Source organism: Pelobates fuscus, chromosome 12 (genome assembly GCF_036172605.1).
Source record: "Pelobates fuscus isolate aPelFus1 chromosome 12, aPelFus1.pri, whole genome shotgun sequence".
Lineage (NCBI taxonomy): Eukaryota > Metazoa > Chordata > Amphibia > Anura > Pelobatidae > Pelobates > Pelobates fuscus.
Window position 1 is genome coordinate 97,668,923 of NC_086328.1, and position 16,092 is coordinate 97,685,014.

General features: G+C 37.3%; 1 protein-coding gene and 1 non-coding gene across 2 annotated transcripts in view; one reads left to right on the forward strand and one right to left on the reverse strand.

Moving 5' to 3' along the window:
* LOC134578519 (mucin-5AC-like) overlaps nucleotides 1-16,092 on the reverse strand; it is a 91,864-nt gene that overhangs the window by 21,675 nt on the left and 54,097 nt on the right. The window contains exons 31-39 of the mRNA XM_063437503.1: nucleotides 14,519-14,587; nucleotides 13,063-13,812; nucleotides 11,185-11,360; nucleotides 10,744-10,918; nucleotides 9,994-10,244; nucleotides 8,041-8,224; nucleotides 4,621-4,825; nucleotides 4,118-4,296; nucleotides 3,926-3,995 (exon numbers count right to left, since the gene is read on the reverse strand). Coding sequence (XP_063293573.1) covers nucleotides 3,926-3,995; nucleotides 4,118-4,296; nucleotides 4,621-4,825; nucleotides 8,041-8,224; nucleotides 9,994-10,244; nucleotides 10,744-10,918; nucleotides 11,185-11,360; nucleotides 13,063-13,812; nucleotides 14,519-14,587 — 2,059 coding nt within the window. The remainder of the gene's footprint in view (nucleotides 1-3,925; nucleotides 3,996-4,117; nucleotides 4,297-4,620; nucleotides 4,826-8,040; nucleotides 8,225-9,993; nucleotides 10,245-10,743; nucleotides 10,919-11,184; nucleotides 11,361-13,062; nucleotides 13,813-14,518; nucleotides 14,588-16,092) is intronic.
* Nucleotides 6,582-6,688, forward strand: LOC134579673 (U6 spliceosomal RNA). Its single transcript, XR_010086221.1, has one exon. It is a non-coding gene; the product is annotated as a U6 spliceosomal RNA (small nuclear RNA).

The window sequence follows — 16,092 nt, forward strand, 5'->3', positions numbered from 1 at the left end:
TTGGGGTCTCGCCGTCTCCACCCACCCAGGGTCCAGCTTTCAGTAGGTCGACCTCTCTGAATTCCAGAGAGCAGGAATAGGAACAAGCTCTTAGCAGAGCTTAGTGATTATACCCTGGGGAGTAAAGTGATTATAGCAGTCCCCAGAGTGTAGTTGTCCAATCCCCCAAACATGAGTCGAAACTTCATGAAGGTACAAGATGATCTCTTTAATCAGCACCAAATGGCTTACTTTTATGCAGGTTTTACACACATAGTACCACCCACAGGGGTTTGAAGAACAACCAATAAAACACGTAATATACAGTAAAACACTCCCATTCATTCCCACAAAATCCTCTGTAAAATTGACCGTCACAAAGGACTTCCGTCTAACTTTTGAACTACTGGAGGGATTTTTTATGATTTTTGAGAGTGTTTATATTTGAAGTATGCTGAGTAAGAATATGTTTTTATGGAGATTGGATGTATAGTTTTAAAGTTATAGTATATGTGTAAAAAGTATATTTTTCCTGCCTGTGATAATTACATTAACCCATTGTGTACAGTAATTATATCACAGGCAGGAAAAATATACTTTTTACACATATACTATAACTTTAAAACTATACATCCAATCTCCATAAAAACATTCTTACTCAGCATACTTCAAATATAAACACTCTCAAAAATCATAAAAAATCCCTCCAGTAGTTAAAAAGTTAGTCGGAAGTCCTTTGTGACCAGTCAATTTTACACTGAAAAAATGACTAAGTCCTATTCGCATGCACGAACGGGTACCGTTAGCGCAAATAGCTTAATCTCGCTGTGTGTTCAAATCGCTGAACGGGACTTAGACGCTGAGGCTGAAAACTGAGTGGACGAGAAGGTAGGGGTCAGCAGTGTTCGTTCAAATGTGTAGCCAATTTCAGTTCCATAGATTCAGGGGCACACACCGCTGACCGCGTTCGACTGAATAAAGATGGCCTCTGCCACGTGTTTGTTTGTACGAACGGCGGCCACCCAGCAGTCGGCAGTTTACCTACAGCAACCTCACAGCCTGGGAGGTAAATTAGCCGCACACTCCCACTTCTGTGTGGTCCGCCTGTGTAATACTTGGTTCAGTAAGCCCCATTTACTGAATCAAGTGGGAAAAGGGCACAAACAAAGTATTTTAGGGGACTGGGGACACAGTCTTAAAGGGGCATTGTTCCCAAATGCTTCAATGTGTCCCCAGACTGTTCTTAAAGGGCCATACACACCAGGGCCATAGTCATGAGGCAGGAGGCTGGCAATCAGGCTCCTCCAAAAGCCAGGGGTAAAGGGCAGTTGGTTACAAAAAAAACAGTGACGAAAGGCAGTTTCTCACAGTGCCTTTATGAGACATCTCCAGCACATGTCTTCCGCTTCCCGATAGATTGATCTGAGGTGAGTGGGTACCATATTCCACCAATACAGTATATTTTGTGATATTTCAAAGTGTGAAGCACATGATGAAAGTCCTTCATGTGCTGTAAACAGGGCTCGAGTCCTGCAGGAACGCATGGGAACGGCGTTCCTGCACTTTTTTCACAGCAGGAACGCCGTTCCCCCTGCAGGCACTCAGGGGGCGGCAAAAAATGCCGCCCCCAATGCCCTGTATTCCCCCTGTCATGGGGGGGCCACCTGATTGCTCCTCTCTCCCCCCCGGCGGGCGGCTCTCTCCCGGTCACACACGGCGAGGGAGCTGTGTCCTCTCTGCTCCCACTCGCCGCGTGCCGTTTTCTGATGCAGGGAGCCGGAATATGACGTCATATTCCGGCTCCCTGTATCAGCAGACAACCCACGCGGCGAGAGGGAGCAGAGAGGACACAGCTCCCTCGCCGTGTGTGACCGGGAGAGAGCCGCCCGCCGGGGGGGAGAGAGCCGCCCGCCGGGGGGGGAGAGAGGAGCAATCAGGTGGCCCCCTTGACAGGTTTCCTAAAAGGTAGGGAGGGTGGGCAATATTAATAATATTAATTATTTGTATATATGTGTGTCTGTTAGTGTATGTCTGTTAGTGTATGTCTGTGTGTGTCTGTTAGTGTATGTCTGTGTGTGTCTGTTAGTGTATGTGTTTATGTCTGTTAGTGTGTGTCTGTTAGTGTATGTGTGTGTCTGTTAGTGTATGTGTTTATGTCTGTGTGTGTGTCTGTTAGTGTATGTGTTTATGTCTGTTAGTGTATGTGCGTGTATGTCTGTTAGTATGTATGTGTGTGTATGTCTGTTAGTGTATGTGTGTGTGTGTCTGTTAGTGTGTATGTGTGTCTGTTAGTGTATGTGTGTGTGTATGTCTGTTAGTTTATGTCTGTTAGTGTATGTTTGTGTCAGTGTGTGTGTATGAGTGTACTTACGTCTGTTAGCGTATGTACGTGTGTGTATGAGTGTATGTGCTTCTGTTAGTGTATGCATGTGTATGTTTGCGTGTATGTGCTTCTGTTAGTGTATGCGTGTGTGTGCGTATGAGTGTATGTGCTTCTGTTAGTGTATGCACGTGTGTGCTTCTGTTAGTGTATGTTTGCGTGTATGTGCTTCTCTTAGTGTATGTTTGCGTGTATGTGCTTCTCTTAGTGTATGTTTGTAAGTGTCTGTCAAATCAGTGAGAGTCTGTCATTTAGTGTGTGTGTGACTATTAGTGTGTGTCTGTCAGTGTGTTTGTGTGTGTCTGTCAATGAATTAGTGTGTGTCAGTGAATGTGTGCGTGTCAAATCAGTGACGTCTGTGTGTTTGTCATTGAGTGTGTGTGTTACTGTCAGTGTGTATCTGCCAGTGTGGGTGTCTGTCAGAGAGTGTGCTTAAAGGGACACTATAGGCACCCAGACAACTTCAGCTCATTGAAGTGGTCTGGGTGCAGTGTCCCAGTCCCCTTAAACCTGCAAGTGTAATTATTGCGGTTTCTCAGAAACTGCAATAATTACCTTGAGGGGTAACTCCACCTCTACTGGCTGTCTACCAGACAGCCACTAGAGGGACTTTCGGGTGGTTAGGTGACCAAAAGTCGCCTAACTGATGCTGGACGTCCCCACCCTGTGCATGAGGACATCCAGCATCTGCTAATTACCCATAGGATTTTAACCCCTTCAGTGTTGAGTGGGGGACGGGGGCACTATAGGGAATTATAGTGCCAGGAAAACAGCTTTGTTTTCCTGGCACTATAGTATTTCTTTAAAAGGAGCAGGAAAAGGTGGAGTCTTAAGAGGAAGGGGTGGGTTCTTAATCAGGAAGCGGTGCGCCCTTGCCAGGAAGGGGTGGTAAATTTAGGTTAGGGGGGTGCTCAGGTATAGTCATGCCTATGGCAGCACAAAATTGAAATACACCACTGTGTGAGTGTCTGAGTATGTGTGCGTCTGTGAGTGTATGTGTGTGCACGCGTTTATATATGCATACAAGTGTTTTTTGTTTTTTTTTGGGGGGGGGGAGGGGCGGGAGTTCCCACACTTTTTTCCCCAGGACTTGACCCCTGGCTGTAAAGATTTTCTCCCATTCCACTTGTGTTATAATTTCCTGGATGGCAGTTTGCCATTCTGTCCTGAATTTCCATATCATTATTTCTTGTAAATTGGTGAGACTGTCATAGCAGATTGATGGTGTTTACTTTGGTGGAGATATTGCTGCGCATGTTCGAATTTCGTGATAGAAGAACGTAGGATTTGCTGCATTGTGCGCATCTTGTTGTTAGGCATAAGAGCTTTAATTTGGAGATATGCAAAAGTAAAATGTGAAGGGAGTTCAAACTCCGTTTGAAGGGCATATAATGCGCCCGAGACTATAACTAATAAACATACCAAAATAACGGCCACTTTGTCACGCTTCCCTTATTCCTTTTTCTTACTTTAATAAATAAGCCATGTCATTAAATTGGAAGAGTGCTGTTATTTCAATTGCTGGCAGTTTATTCCTCCTATATGTGATATAATTTGTAGTCTTACCCATTTTGACATGTTGTAGGATAAGCAGGACCACAGGCATTATATATCTTTCCAGCTGGGCAGTTGTATGCTGTATTTGCACAGAAAAAAATCCATTATATTCTAAGTTTTTTTTTTCTGATAGGAATAAATAATAATAATTACTTTATCTTATCAAAAGGTTTCATCTTATTTTTCTACTGTATAACTTACGACAATGGTTTCCAGCTTCCCGTCTCCAGTCTACACAAATTCCATTGGAAGTGCACAACGAGGCATAGATCTGTATACTTGTGCATGCCACAGAATCATTGAGAATACGACAGGCATCAAAGAGACAACCTTTATGAAAGGGACCTGGGTTTATTATTTTGTGACATTCTGCAAAAATACTGGAAATGAAATGTGAGATAGTTAATATACACAAATATACTTAAAATATACAAATATACTTTGTGTAGTGCATTCAGAAAATATTAAGACCCTTTTCAGTGAATTTGTAAAGTTTTTTAACATCTATTTTTGTGTGTGTGTGTGTTTGTGTTTTTTTCTGAAATATTTGGTTTACTGATTCTATTGTTCAAAATTGAAAATGACAACATGGTGATAAAAGCTAAATTAAACTATTTCTAATACTTCTAATAATGGAAAATGAATTTCACATCTATAAAATAAAAATGACAATAATGATAAGTCAGCACATAAATGTCACCTACTTGCTTAGGATCACATCACAGACACTGGAATGTGGACATGCTGTTGTTGGTGAAGGTGATACAGTTGATAAAGAAGGCGTAGGATGTGGTAAATTGCAGTATGGATTGTCAGTCGCATTCCAATGATAAGCCATCTGAGAGCAATCTGAACTGATTTTACCATTAGGCAGTCTGCAATCTTCCGTTCTATTATTGGAGCAGGTGCCTGTATGTTACATCAGGAGAAAAAAGTGTCAACATATGCACTTAAAAGGATACTCCAATGCCCAAATAAAAAAAAATAATAATAATAAATAAATAAATCACTATTTAGTAAATATACCACCAATAAAAACCTGCAGGAATTCACTTATGCAGGGGTATATCTAAAACAGTTTGTAAAAGCTAAACAATCTCTTGTCTGCTGCAAGCCCTCCCCTTCTTACTCCACCCTGAGTTTATGTGGCTGTCCAATCACAGACTTCACAATGCAGCTTAAAGAGCTCAATGCTCTGAGCAATTGCCTGCCTTTTGAGTTTAGCTCCACTGTAAACTAGTCACACCAACCGATCCTCCAACATGAACGCTTTCACATCCTTTACAGTTGTGTTTTGCATTAGATTATGTTACTCAGATCTGATACTGAAAGAGAATGACATATGGCAAGGGAACAAATGGATGCAGATAGCAGAGGCTTTTAGCCTAACCTCTTTTTTCCGTAACCCCCTGCACAGCACCAAAAATGCTATAGATTCCTGCCTGATAACAGTCCCGACTCCTCTGCCAGTAATAAAACGTTATCTGTACAAACCATGGGATCCAATATACAGAGCACAGTAGCCTACTCTAATGGCCGTAGCCTACGAGAAGGGCAGTAAGTATAGTGGAGGCCCATGGTATATGCAATAAAATTATGAGGAAATTTGCATGTATGCCCAGGAGCCCCTAGGGCAACCACCTGCCTGCTATAATTGGTCCCAAGGACCACCACCTCCTATTAAGCTCCCTTATGCCCTAAAATCTCTCAATGTTACTACAGCTTAGATATGTTGGATATTTACTTGCAACTGCCAGGCTGATAACCAAAGTAGTATCTAAGCTAGATGCTGTCTCCCCTATAGATCTTTTAACACCTCCATGGTCTGCTTTGGCACTCTTTCTAGTAGGGGTCCCCGGACTAGCAGTATACAATGCTAGAGTTATAAATGCCCTTGCCTGCCCCCTTGCAAAAGGTTTAATTGCAACCTCCCAGGCCTTAGAAGAGCTTCTAATGGATACCTTAGCTAATAAGAAAGCAATCATTGAAAACAGGGCAGCCATTGACTACTTATAACTGAAGCATGATTTAGGATGTGAGGCTTCAAGGGTATGTGTTGTTTATGACCTCTCAGATCATGTGACCATGATCTATGAACACATACAAGACCTGCATAACCTAGTAAATTACACTAAGCAAGACAATGGATTCTTTGGGGAATGGGATTGGACCTTTGGATTGGGTGCATGGCTAAACATGCTTATCAAGAAAATATTAAAGCCCCATGGTGGATGTCATGGCAGAGAACCCGACTGGGATGCTGGAGCTGTGAGTATAAACCCAGCCAGGCTTCTTAAAGGGGTGGCCACGTCTTGCTGTCTGCAGGGCTCGGGCTGTGCCATGACAGACAATAAGGTACACTAAATAATTAAATGGACCTTTAAGAGTAAGCCCTATCCGTTCAACATCAGCACCCAACCTCAAAAATTCTGATTTGTTTGTTTGTATGGGGGGCACATATTGCCACAGACATAATCTATAACCTTGTGGAAAGCATTCACAGATGAGTGGTGGCTGTATATCTGCAAAGGTGGAATCCATTTAATCATGGCTCCATAGCTCTGGGGTTAGAGCACTGGTTTTGTAAACCAGGGGTTGTGAGTTCAAATCTCACTGGGGCTTATTAGACTCCCACATCACACTCTATACAAGTCAGTCAAATTTTGTGCTAGGTTCGGCAGCATATATACTAAAATTGGAACGGTACAGAGAAGATTAGCATGGCCCCTGCGCAAGGATGACACGCAAATTCGTGAAGCGTTCCATATTCTTACTGAAGTGGTAGAGGTTAACACAGTACAGGAGTTTAAGCATGCATGGGATAGGCATAAGGCCATCTTACTAATCTAACTATAAGATAAGGCCAGGGACTAATGAAAGTATTTAGAAAATTGGGCAGACTAGATGGGCCGAATGGTTCTTATCTGCCGTCACTTTCTATGTTTCTATTATACTCTTTGCAGTATTTGTTGTTATGTTGATCTTTCTTACTTTTAAGTTCTTCTCCTGTCTTCTATCATCCTTTTGTAAATCAAAACCTCATGTTGGTTGAACCTCAACTTACATGTCAGCTTCTCTTACTTCTAACACCTAAAGCGCTGTGTAACTAATGAAGAAACATTCATCTGATGACCCCTGGCTCGCCCTATCTGAGTGAACTGTGGTGAAGAAATAATAAAAAGGCCCACAGCTGTGACTAGCACATCTGGACATACCTCTGACACCTGGGTGAACCTAGGGGTCAAAAGAGGGGAATTGTGAAAGAAGCTACAGCTGACCTGATGTTCAGTCTGTTTAAAATTGACTAACTTGGATCATGATACGCTTTATATGTGAAGATGAATTTTACCCTAATTTAGCGGTTTGCACGTACACACACATTTTTGTTCTTATCTGTTATGATGCCCTTCAGCTTTCAGAGAAACTTTGCAGCTGCCCTGTCCCCCTCCCTTTCTTGTAATGTGGCAAAAGTTCCAGTAATTGTGTGTGTTGTGACCTTCATAATTATGGCTAGTTCTGCATTTCTTTTTGCACATAGCTATTTCTCTATATAATCTGTAAGCTCTCCCAATTAAAGCAGAAGCAATCTTAGATTCACAAACCGTGAGTGTGTCTTCTTGCTTCTCCGAGCACTCATTACAACAATCTGTTTTCCCTTGAACATACTTTGGGTTATTTATCCACAACAATGTAAAGCCATAATGATACACGAAAAAATAAATAAAATAACTTTATAATAGTACTACTTTCAGTTTTACTTTAAGAACAGCCTGTGCTTTAATAGCTTAACAAAATAAAAGAGGCAAAGACCTTTAACGTAGAGAATGAGATTAAGCATATACTTCTGCTACTCTACATATTGCATCTTAAATAGTGTTATAAAAGTAGCATACAATCTCATGACCAATATTCTAAACATGTACAGGAATGTAACATAAAACAGCATACAGAATCAAATATTTCTAAAAATGCAACGTTTAACCCCTTAAGGACCAAACTTCTGGAATAAAAGGGAATCATGACATGTCACACATGTCATGTGTCCTTAAGGGGTTAATGGTGCATTGTGGTAACATTTTTTTTTCCATAAAATAAAATTAAATAGGATACGAACAGATACATACCACACTGCCCTTCTGTATTGTGACCAAATAAGCTGAATGGCAGGTTAATTTCAAAGATCATTCCACTAAATGAGATGTGAGCATTAATTTCTGGAATGTCAACAACCATGTTGATACCAGCACTTGTTACAAAAATACCATTCATGGAGAATCCAGGTGTTACCCAGTTCTGATTGAATCTTATCTGTTGGGAAAATTTCAAAAGTGATCATCCTTATTCATCATGTCAAATTATGCAGGAAATATTTGTTAGTAAAATATACATACATAATGATCAAACATTCTTATGTGTTTTTTTTTTCAAATTGTCTACAACAATTATATTAAAAAAAAAATATATATATATATATATATTTATGAAATACTCATATTGACTGTGTTACAATTTTATTGGAATTTGAATATAGTCTAAATGTAACATAAGACAAAGTAGGGGCTGCTTTGTTAAATGGAAAAGCCAGAGGTTGTCAAAAGTTCTATCTCTATTGCCATTGCTAGACATGGCTGTGAGGAATCAGACTGATTCTTACATTGCACGAGACTTAGACCTTGATTTAATTTGTTTGATCAGAATTTCAAATGATCACAATCTGTTAGAAAAACATTTCAAATAATTTATCTACAAGAATTCACAGTCTTTGAAGGGTTAAAAATCCTTTTGTTCCTGCAATGCCCTTCGATGACATTTTGAAACTAGTTTGAGCCAGTTAATCATATTCTGCTACAGTTTCCTTAAAAAAACCTTATGTTTCTAGCTAAAACCAGTTCTGATTAGTCTATTGCTACGCAAGCTTTGTAGACAAAAAAAAAGTGAAGTTTAGCATGTATGAACAAAGGTTCAAGTAACAAAAAAGGCAAGCCCCTTCATTATAACATATCTTGCTCTGCAATATGATTGCACAAAATGTCTCAACCTGTTTGTTTAATTATGTATTATGACTTAATCATACACACCCCTGAAAGTCTCAAAACTCCTCAAGAAGCTTATATAAACCCTTGCTTTGCTCTAATAAATTGGAGTACACATTCATCTTTTTTATGTCAGTTTCAGTTTGTTGCTCCCCAAGGCCTTGTGCTGAGAACTCTGGATGGACAGAATTACAAGTTCACGGCATAAGGAGGCAATTTCCTCCAGCTATAGTGATCACTAAAAAAAAGTTTCAACAAACTTGGGGACTTGCGCCTGGATTTTCAACCCTTTTATTTCAGTTCTCCCGCTTGGAAGTCCATCTTGAACCATTTCGAGTTGGAACAGGAAGGGTGGTTCCCTTTGAATCTGAGTGGTGAGGCCACTCTAGAGTGAATGTCTTGCAGCTTTGTAGATTTAAAAAAAAAAAAGGATTTTTACCCCATCCGTCTTGATTTTTGTAGATAAATTGTTTGAAATGTTTTTCTGATATTTGTGATATTTTGAAATGCTGATCTAAACAAATTAAATCGAGGCCTTATTCATTTGAGTCTCCTGCACTCACAAGATCTTCCTTAGACATTAGATGTGTGCATTTGTTGCACTCATCCTTATATGAACTGATTTGTTTGTCAACAAATTGATTTGTCCCTTTTCATGGATGAAACCTTTTATTTTGTCTTGTGATTCAGATTTAAAATTCCCAGCTTTTTGCCTGTCTTAATCAATTAGTTTAACATAAATTGGCAGGTTTTGTTTCAGAGGAATCAGTTTTTTTATCAAAAGAATCGGTTTGGCTAAGAATGAATGCAATGGATGCACTTGTCTAATAGACATCAGTGCTGTATTCTCATGCATGTATGAGAGAACTGCATTGAAGCACCAGGAACTGTGGACAGAAGGCTTCAGGTAACCTGCCATGGACAGCTTTAGATAACTCCCCAATGCACCCGTAAGTCTCTAAACAAAGTCAGAATGTAAAAAAAATATGCAAAGACATCTGAAAAAAACAAAGTCACTTTAAGCAATTTAATGTCCCAACTCACCCGGTTGGTCATTACTCCATTGTACAGAATACGGGTTAGCACAACTTCATTATCCTTGTAGTAAATCAGGATAGACTGTGGACAAGATAAACCATCCTTTGTGCCACAGAAATAATTATCAATAAGGACTCTGAAGTTGTCAATTCTAGGGTTAATTTGCTGCACAAGAACATAGGTGCAGTTGTCTAGGAAAGTGTAGTAGGTTCCATCAAAAGTGATGTAATGAGGGTCACCCCAACCAGTGCAGACACCTATAAAAGTTAAAAAAACAGTTTGGTGTTAACACAGTATAATTAATTCCACATTCCATTTAATGATTGCCCTTAACTTCAAGAACCACTACACTTCTCAATATGTGCTAACAGCCATTTAATTAATAATGTATGATGTTTTTGAAAAAAACTTTAAAATATGTATAAAGATCTTTACAAAATATCAAGTTATATGTATATAAACTGATACATAAATACTATATGCAATTATGTGTTCATGTTTTGATTGTGATAATTATTTAAAATATGCATAATGTTTATGATGCACTTATATTTAAGCAATATTAGATCAGTCAGCCTGGCACACTCAATTTCAGCTCTGGCATAATTAGTACAAGAATTTGTATGTCATTGAGATTTGCACTGTTGGGTCACAAATCTACTACTCAATCCTGGCAAACCACCATGACAGCCTTGGATACTTCTCTCCACATTCTATTGTTATAACAGTGCTTGTTTGTTTGCTTGGATTACTCACAACGGCATTCATAATGATAGCAACATCCATCTGGACTGTAAACTTGGACAGGGGGGAAATCATTAGCACAGGTTGGTTTTTGCACTGGTGGACATGACACAGACTCAATAGTAATTATGTTGTTTTCATGACATGTGGCTACTGTACAGTTGTTGATGAACCAAGTTTCATTTATCTGTAAAAGGAAACACATTGTGTTATATATATATATATATATATATATATATATATGTATATTAATTATACTATAATGATCGGTGTGTCTTTAAATTCAGGAATGACAAACAACTACCTGTCCTAAAACTCCAACCATGATTCTTACCATCCTGACCAGTATAATTACACAGTTGGTTAACTGCACGTATGTAAAGAATCAAATGGGTCGTTTGAGCCATATCTAGAATTTAAATGGATAATTTAAATTCTAATATGTCTGCTTACCTTTCTTGGAGGACAACCTTTATCTGGAGTTGTAGATATTGGCTCTGTCTTTGGTGTTGTAGGTGTAGGTGTGGATCCTCTGCATGTCCCTGGAAACCTATCAAGTTTGCATTCCTTATTGCAGATGGCATAGAAATTGCAACCAGCTTCATCAGTCTTGTTGTAAATTACATCACCTGAAACACACAATTGAAAAGCATGTTTTTAGACATATTGAGGATTTTTATTAGATATATTGGGGACATATTACTTAAGTATTATTACTTAATACGTATCTTAGAAGAGTGACCCCTAGATGTAAAATTACTTCCAACTTCCAACATAATTTTTTGACACCCTCAAAACTGCTTGTTTTCATGAGAATACAAGTTCTACTACAATTAGGAGATCTACCATTTGGTTATATCTGATTTCCAAGGAAAAGAAAAAACATGCTATTTCACATATATTTAGGGACATAGGGCAAAGTCAGTTTTATTTGCAGAGCAGTACAACATGGCTGGACATAGAATTGGAGGACACTAAAGGAGACTGTGGGAATGTTACCCTGCAGGGGTACCCTTGTAGGCATTAACATGTTATACTGCTGAATTTAATTTATTTAAATGGCTTGGTACTTCGGGGAAACTGAAGTAAACTTCCTTGTTGACTCACTGGTCTTCAAATAAAATTGTTCAACTTCCTGAACCCCTTAGCACCAATAAAAGAGTAAGGGAGGAAGTGGATGGGCAGTAGTAGCTGTGCCCCTGCTAGCATATTATTCAGGGAATAATGGAGCATCAGTATGCTATCCACCACTAGGGTATGTGGGGGGCCTCTGGACCAGAAAAATGCTTGATTCAAAGTTTTTATCATTGTGAAACGTGGACGGGATGACTTTTACCTGTTTTTTGCAGCAAATTGTGTGAGAGGAAGGATATAATTAAGCAGGCCCTTCTCTTAGGTATATAAAAATCGGATGGGAATCAGTGGCTGCACACACATCACATATTTAACCCCTTAAGGACCAAACTTCTGGAATAAAAGGGAATCATGACATGTCACACATGTCATGTATCCATAAGGGGTTAAACATCACAGCAACACATAAAATGTGAGAAGATTGGAGGAACCATATTGCCAGGCCCCTCTATATTAATAGTGAGTTCAGAGTCCATTATAAAACACAAGGTAAATAACCATTTTCAAGCTTAAATGAATATCGCAGACATTGTATGTTATGAGGATTATCTTGCGATAAAAAAAAAACTTAAATATTTTGATTAAAAAAAAACATGAGTTTGCAGATTTTATGACTTTGAAAAGAACTGAGCCTACAGCATTCACTTAGAATACAAGTTAGAAAATAGTACAAAACAAGTGACATATAGGCACACATTTGTTTGTCCAAACTTTATAGGGTAGCTGTTGGTACTTTACAGCATGTAGTGTTGACTTTACAACTAATGCAAAACATTTAGGCTCAGATAATTGGTGGAAAAAAATATGTTTTAGTCAAAGTGGACTTTCTTCAATTTTAGCATTAACATTTCATAACTGTGTTCATGTCCCCACAGATCTCTGAACAGTCAGCCAAAATACAAGATGCATTATATTTTAAAATGAAATGAGTAGTAATTTATGCATGGCTGAAACTTTGCATGAAGAATGGATTTTATGTATAAAAAGAGCAAAAACATTAATTAAAAAAACATATTTTGTTACCTCAAGTTTGGAACTGAATTGCGGCATGAGGCATCATTCACATATAGCAATCAATTAGTAAATGTGCTATTGGAAAGGCAAAAATGTAAAGGATGATGACGGCTTATATAAAAAAAAAATATATACAAATAATTATTGCTACCGTTTTGTAAATAGATAAAATATAAATTATACCTGGTGAGAATGATGAGCCATTTACATGGCAGTAACAGAAGATTGATGTTCTGTCGTTGATAGTTGTACTTAGCAAACTCATTTTTGAAGGAGTTTTTTCTGAAATTGGTGTTATTTTTTGGGAAATCACACTAGCAGTTTCCATGATCTGGGGAGCCTCAGATTGTGCCGTACTTGTATAGTGTTTAATTACAACCCATTCGGTGGTGGTGGTCTCTGACTTTTCTGTGATAATTGGTACAGTTGAGTTTGTTCTAATGTCTGTTCTTGGTGCACTAGTTGGAACATATGGGGTGAAATTTGTTACAGTTATGGCAGTGCTGCTGGTCTCTTTACTGGTAGGAGGTTCAATGGTACTGCTGTTTTTAGTTGATAGAACTGTCGAGTGTTCATTTGTAGTAGGAATACTTGTTGCGAGACTAACACATGGTTCAAAGATACAACATTGTACTCTTATCTCATAATCCAAACAAATAGGTGGAAATTGATCCTTATTGTAGCATGACAGTCCAAATGTGGCATCACATTGCACTTTCTGTTTCAGGTCATTCAGGGATGAATTGGGATATGCTTTAGCTCTGCATTCTACATCTTTTGGAAGACTACATATACTACATATATTATATCCTTTCTCCTTTATTTTTTCAAATGTCTCTAAATCCCCTTCACGAGTAAACTCAGGGTAGTCTACATTAAACCATTGTGACCAATTGCAAGATTCATTGGAGACTAGTGGAGTGCATGTGGTTTCTGTTGACATATAACAGAGAAACAAAATAAGTATTTCAAAAATATTCTTAAATTTAAAGAAAGGCATTATAGAACATCATCTACGTCATACCATATTATCTTGCTGCAAAAATGATTTTATAATGAAAAAAAATCTTATTCATATATAATTTAAAATGGAAGGAAAATTAAAGGGTCACTCTAAGCACCATAACCAATTAATCTTATCAGATAGATTGTGGTGTTAAGACCCTGTCACTGTAGCTTTCCGTTTTAAAAATGTTACGTTTAAAGACACTTTTTTTTTCAACGTGCAATATTTGGGTTCGGTATGCTCTTTGATAATGCTACAAAAATCATTTTCTGACATAAAAGAAAATTAAGGGATTTTCTTAAAGATTATTAGAAACATACAGGTGTTTGGGAGAACAAGGAAGAAGAAAACGGAGGTAGATTAAACAGAAACAAAAGCTATAAATGTAGTCACAGACATAACCGTAGGACATATTTAAACTATATTATTGTCTTACATAGAGCTATATTATAATACTACAGTAACATAATATTCTGCAAATTCCACCAGCCTTATCTAGTGATTTTTGAAATCCAAGAAGCACTGAGTAATGAACATTGTGTTTGTATCTAAGCAGCATTCCTAAGTTAGTAATTGTTCAGCATGCAATAAACTATAAAAATTCCAGTAATTTTAATATATTAAGTAGCCTACCTGTTGTCATTGTGGAAGGTGTAGGGAATGTGTGAAGTTGAATGGTGGTGTTGTTGCAGTAGTTGGATAAACAGAGATTGTTTTAACGTCTGTTGTGGGGGATGTATAAGGTATAGTTGTACTTGTTGGGACACTTCCATATTGGTCGAGACAACACTCTACTCTTATGTCATAATTGTAACAAATAGGTGGAAATTGATCCGTATTGCAGCATGACAGTCCAAAGCATGAAGCATCACATTGCACTTTCTGTTTCAAGTCATTCAGGGATATATCGGGAAAGTCTAACTCTGCATTCTAGGTTTTTTGGAAGACTACATATATCATATCCTTTCTCCTTTATTTTTGTAAATGTCTCAAAATCTCGCTCATTATCATATTCAGTGAAGTCTAGATTAAACTATTGTGACCACTTACATATTTATTTAACACATAGTGTTGAGGTAGAAGTATTTGTTATTTTTATATCATGAAGAGACAAAATGCTAATTGAATTTTGTTTCCCCAAACTTATATAGTGTTAAATATCAATCATTGGCCTCAGTTTAGTATTTGTGGATAAGCTTTAAAATGATTTAACATTTTGACAAATATGTTAACATTTTGATATAATTATAAATCTTCTATATATGATGTACTTTTTGATATTTTAATATTTTGAATATTTATCCAAAAATATTAAATCAGCTAATAAGATAATCCTTAAATATCAAATCAACACCATTGATAGATAATATTTAACATATATAAGCCTATCATGGAATATGACTGGCATAACCACAGAATGTATGTATGTTGCTAGCATTTTTTTTTTTTTTTAATTGAGCCAAGGCACAATAAATATCAATGGAATTATTATGTTTGCCTACTATGTGCCTCATTGTAAGATTTTTTAACACGATTTTCAAATGATTTAATATTTTTGGATAAACTATTAAAATTATGTAGTATTCTGAAACATATTTTACTATTTTTATTTTACTATTTTTTATATTTTTATATGATTTTTTTTATATACTAAATATTCTTTATTTTAATATTTTGAAGAAAAATATAAATGTCTGTTAGGAAATATTAAAACATTTGAAAAGCTTATCCACATATATTAAAACAAGGCTGTGATTAGTAAACATATTTCCACTTTTCTCTAAAGATTTCTAGTGAATAATGCACAAAGTACAGTATTTTTTTAAAAGCAATTTGGATAATTTTACCTTCAATATTAATAAGACTGACAGATTTCATAATTATCATGGCACGGGGCTTCAAGTTGTAATGAGAACATGGCAGAAACATTCCCCTGTTTGATTGTAGTGTTAACTTTTCTTTTGTTATTATTACTGTTATTATTAGTTATTGAAAAAAATATCGATCGGAATATTTGAAAAGTACATAGCAGAAAGCAATATTATATGAACATTTCCAAATTGTAAAGTATTTTTTTTCATTCATTGTATTTAGTTAACATTACTGTACTTGCTTTATTTTAAATGTTTGCAGTAAGGTATGTGATGTCCAAATGATTTTGATGTTTCATTTTGCACAAGTTACCTGTGGTCAATGTGGAAGAAATG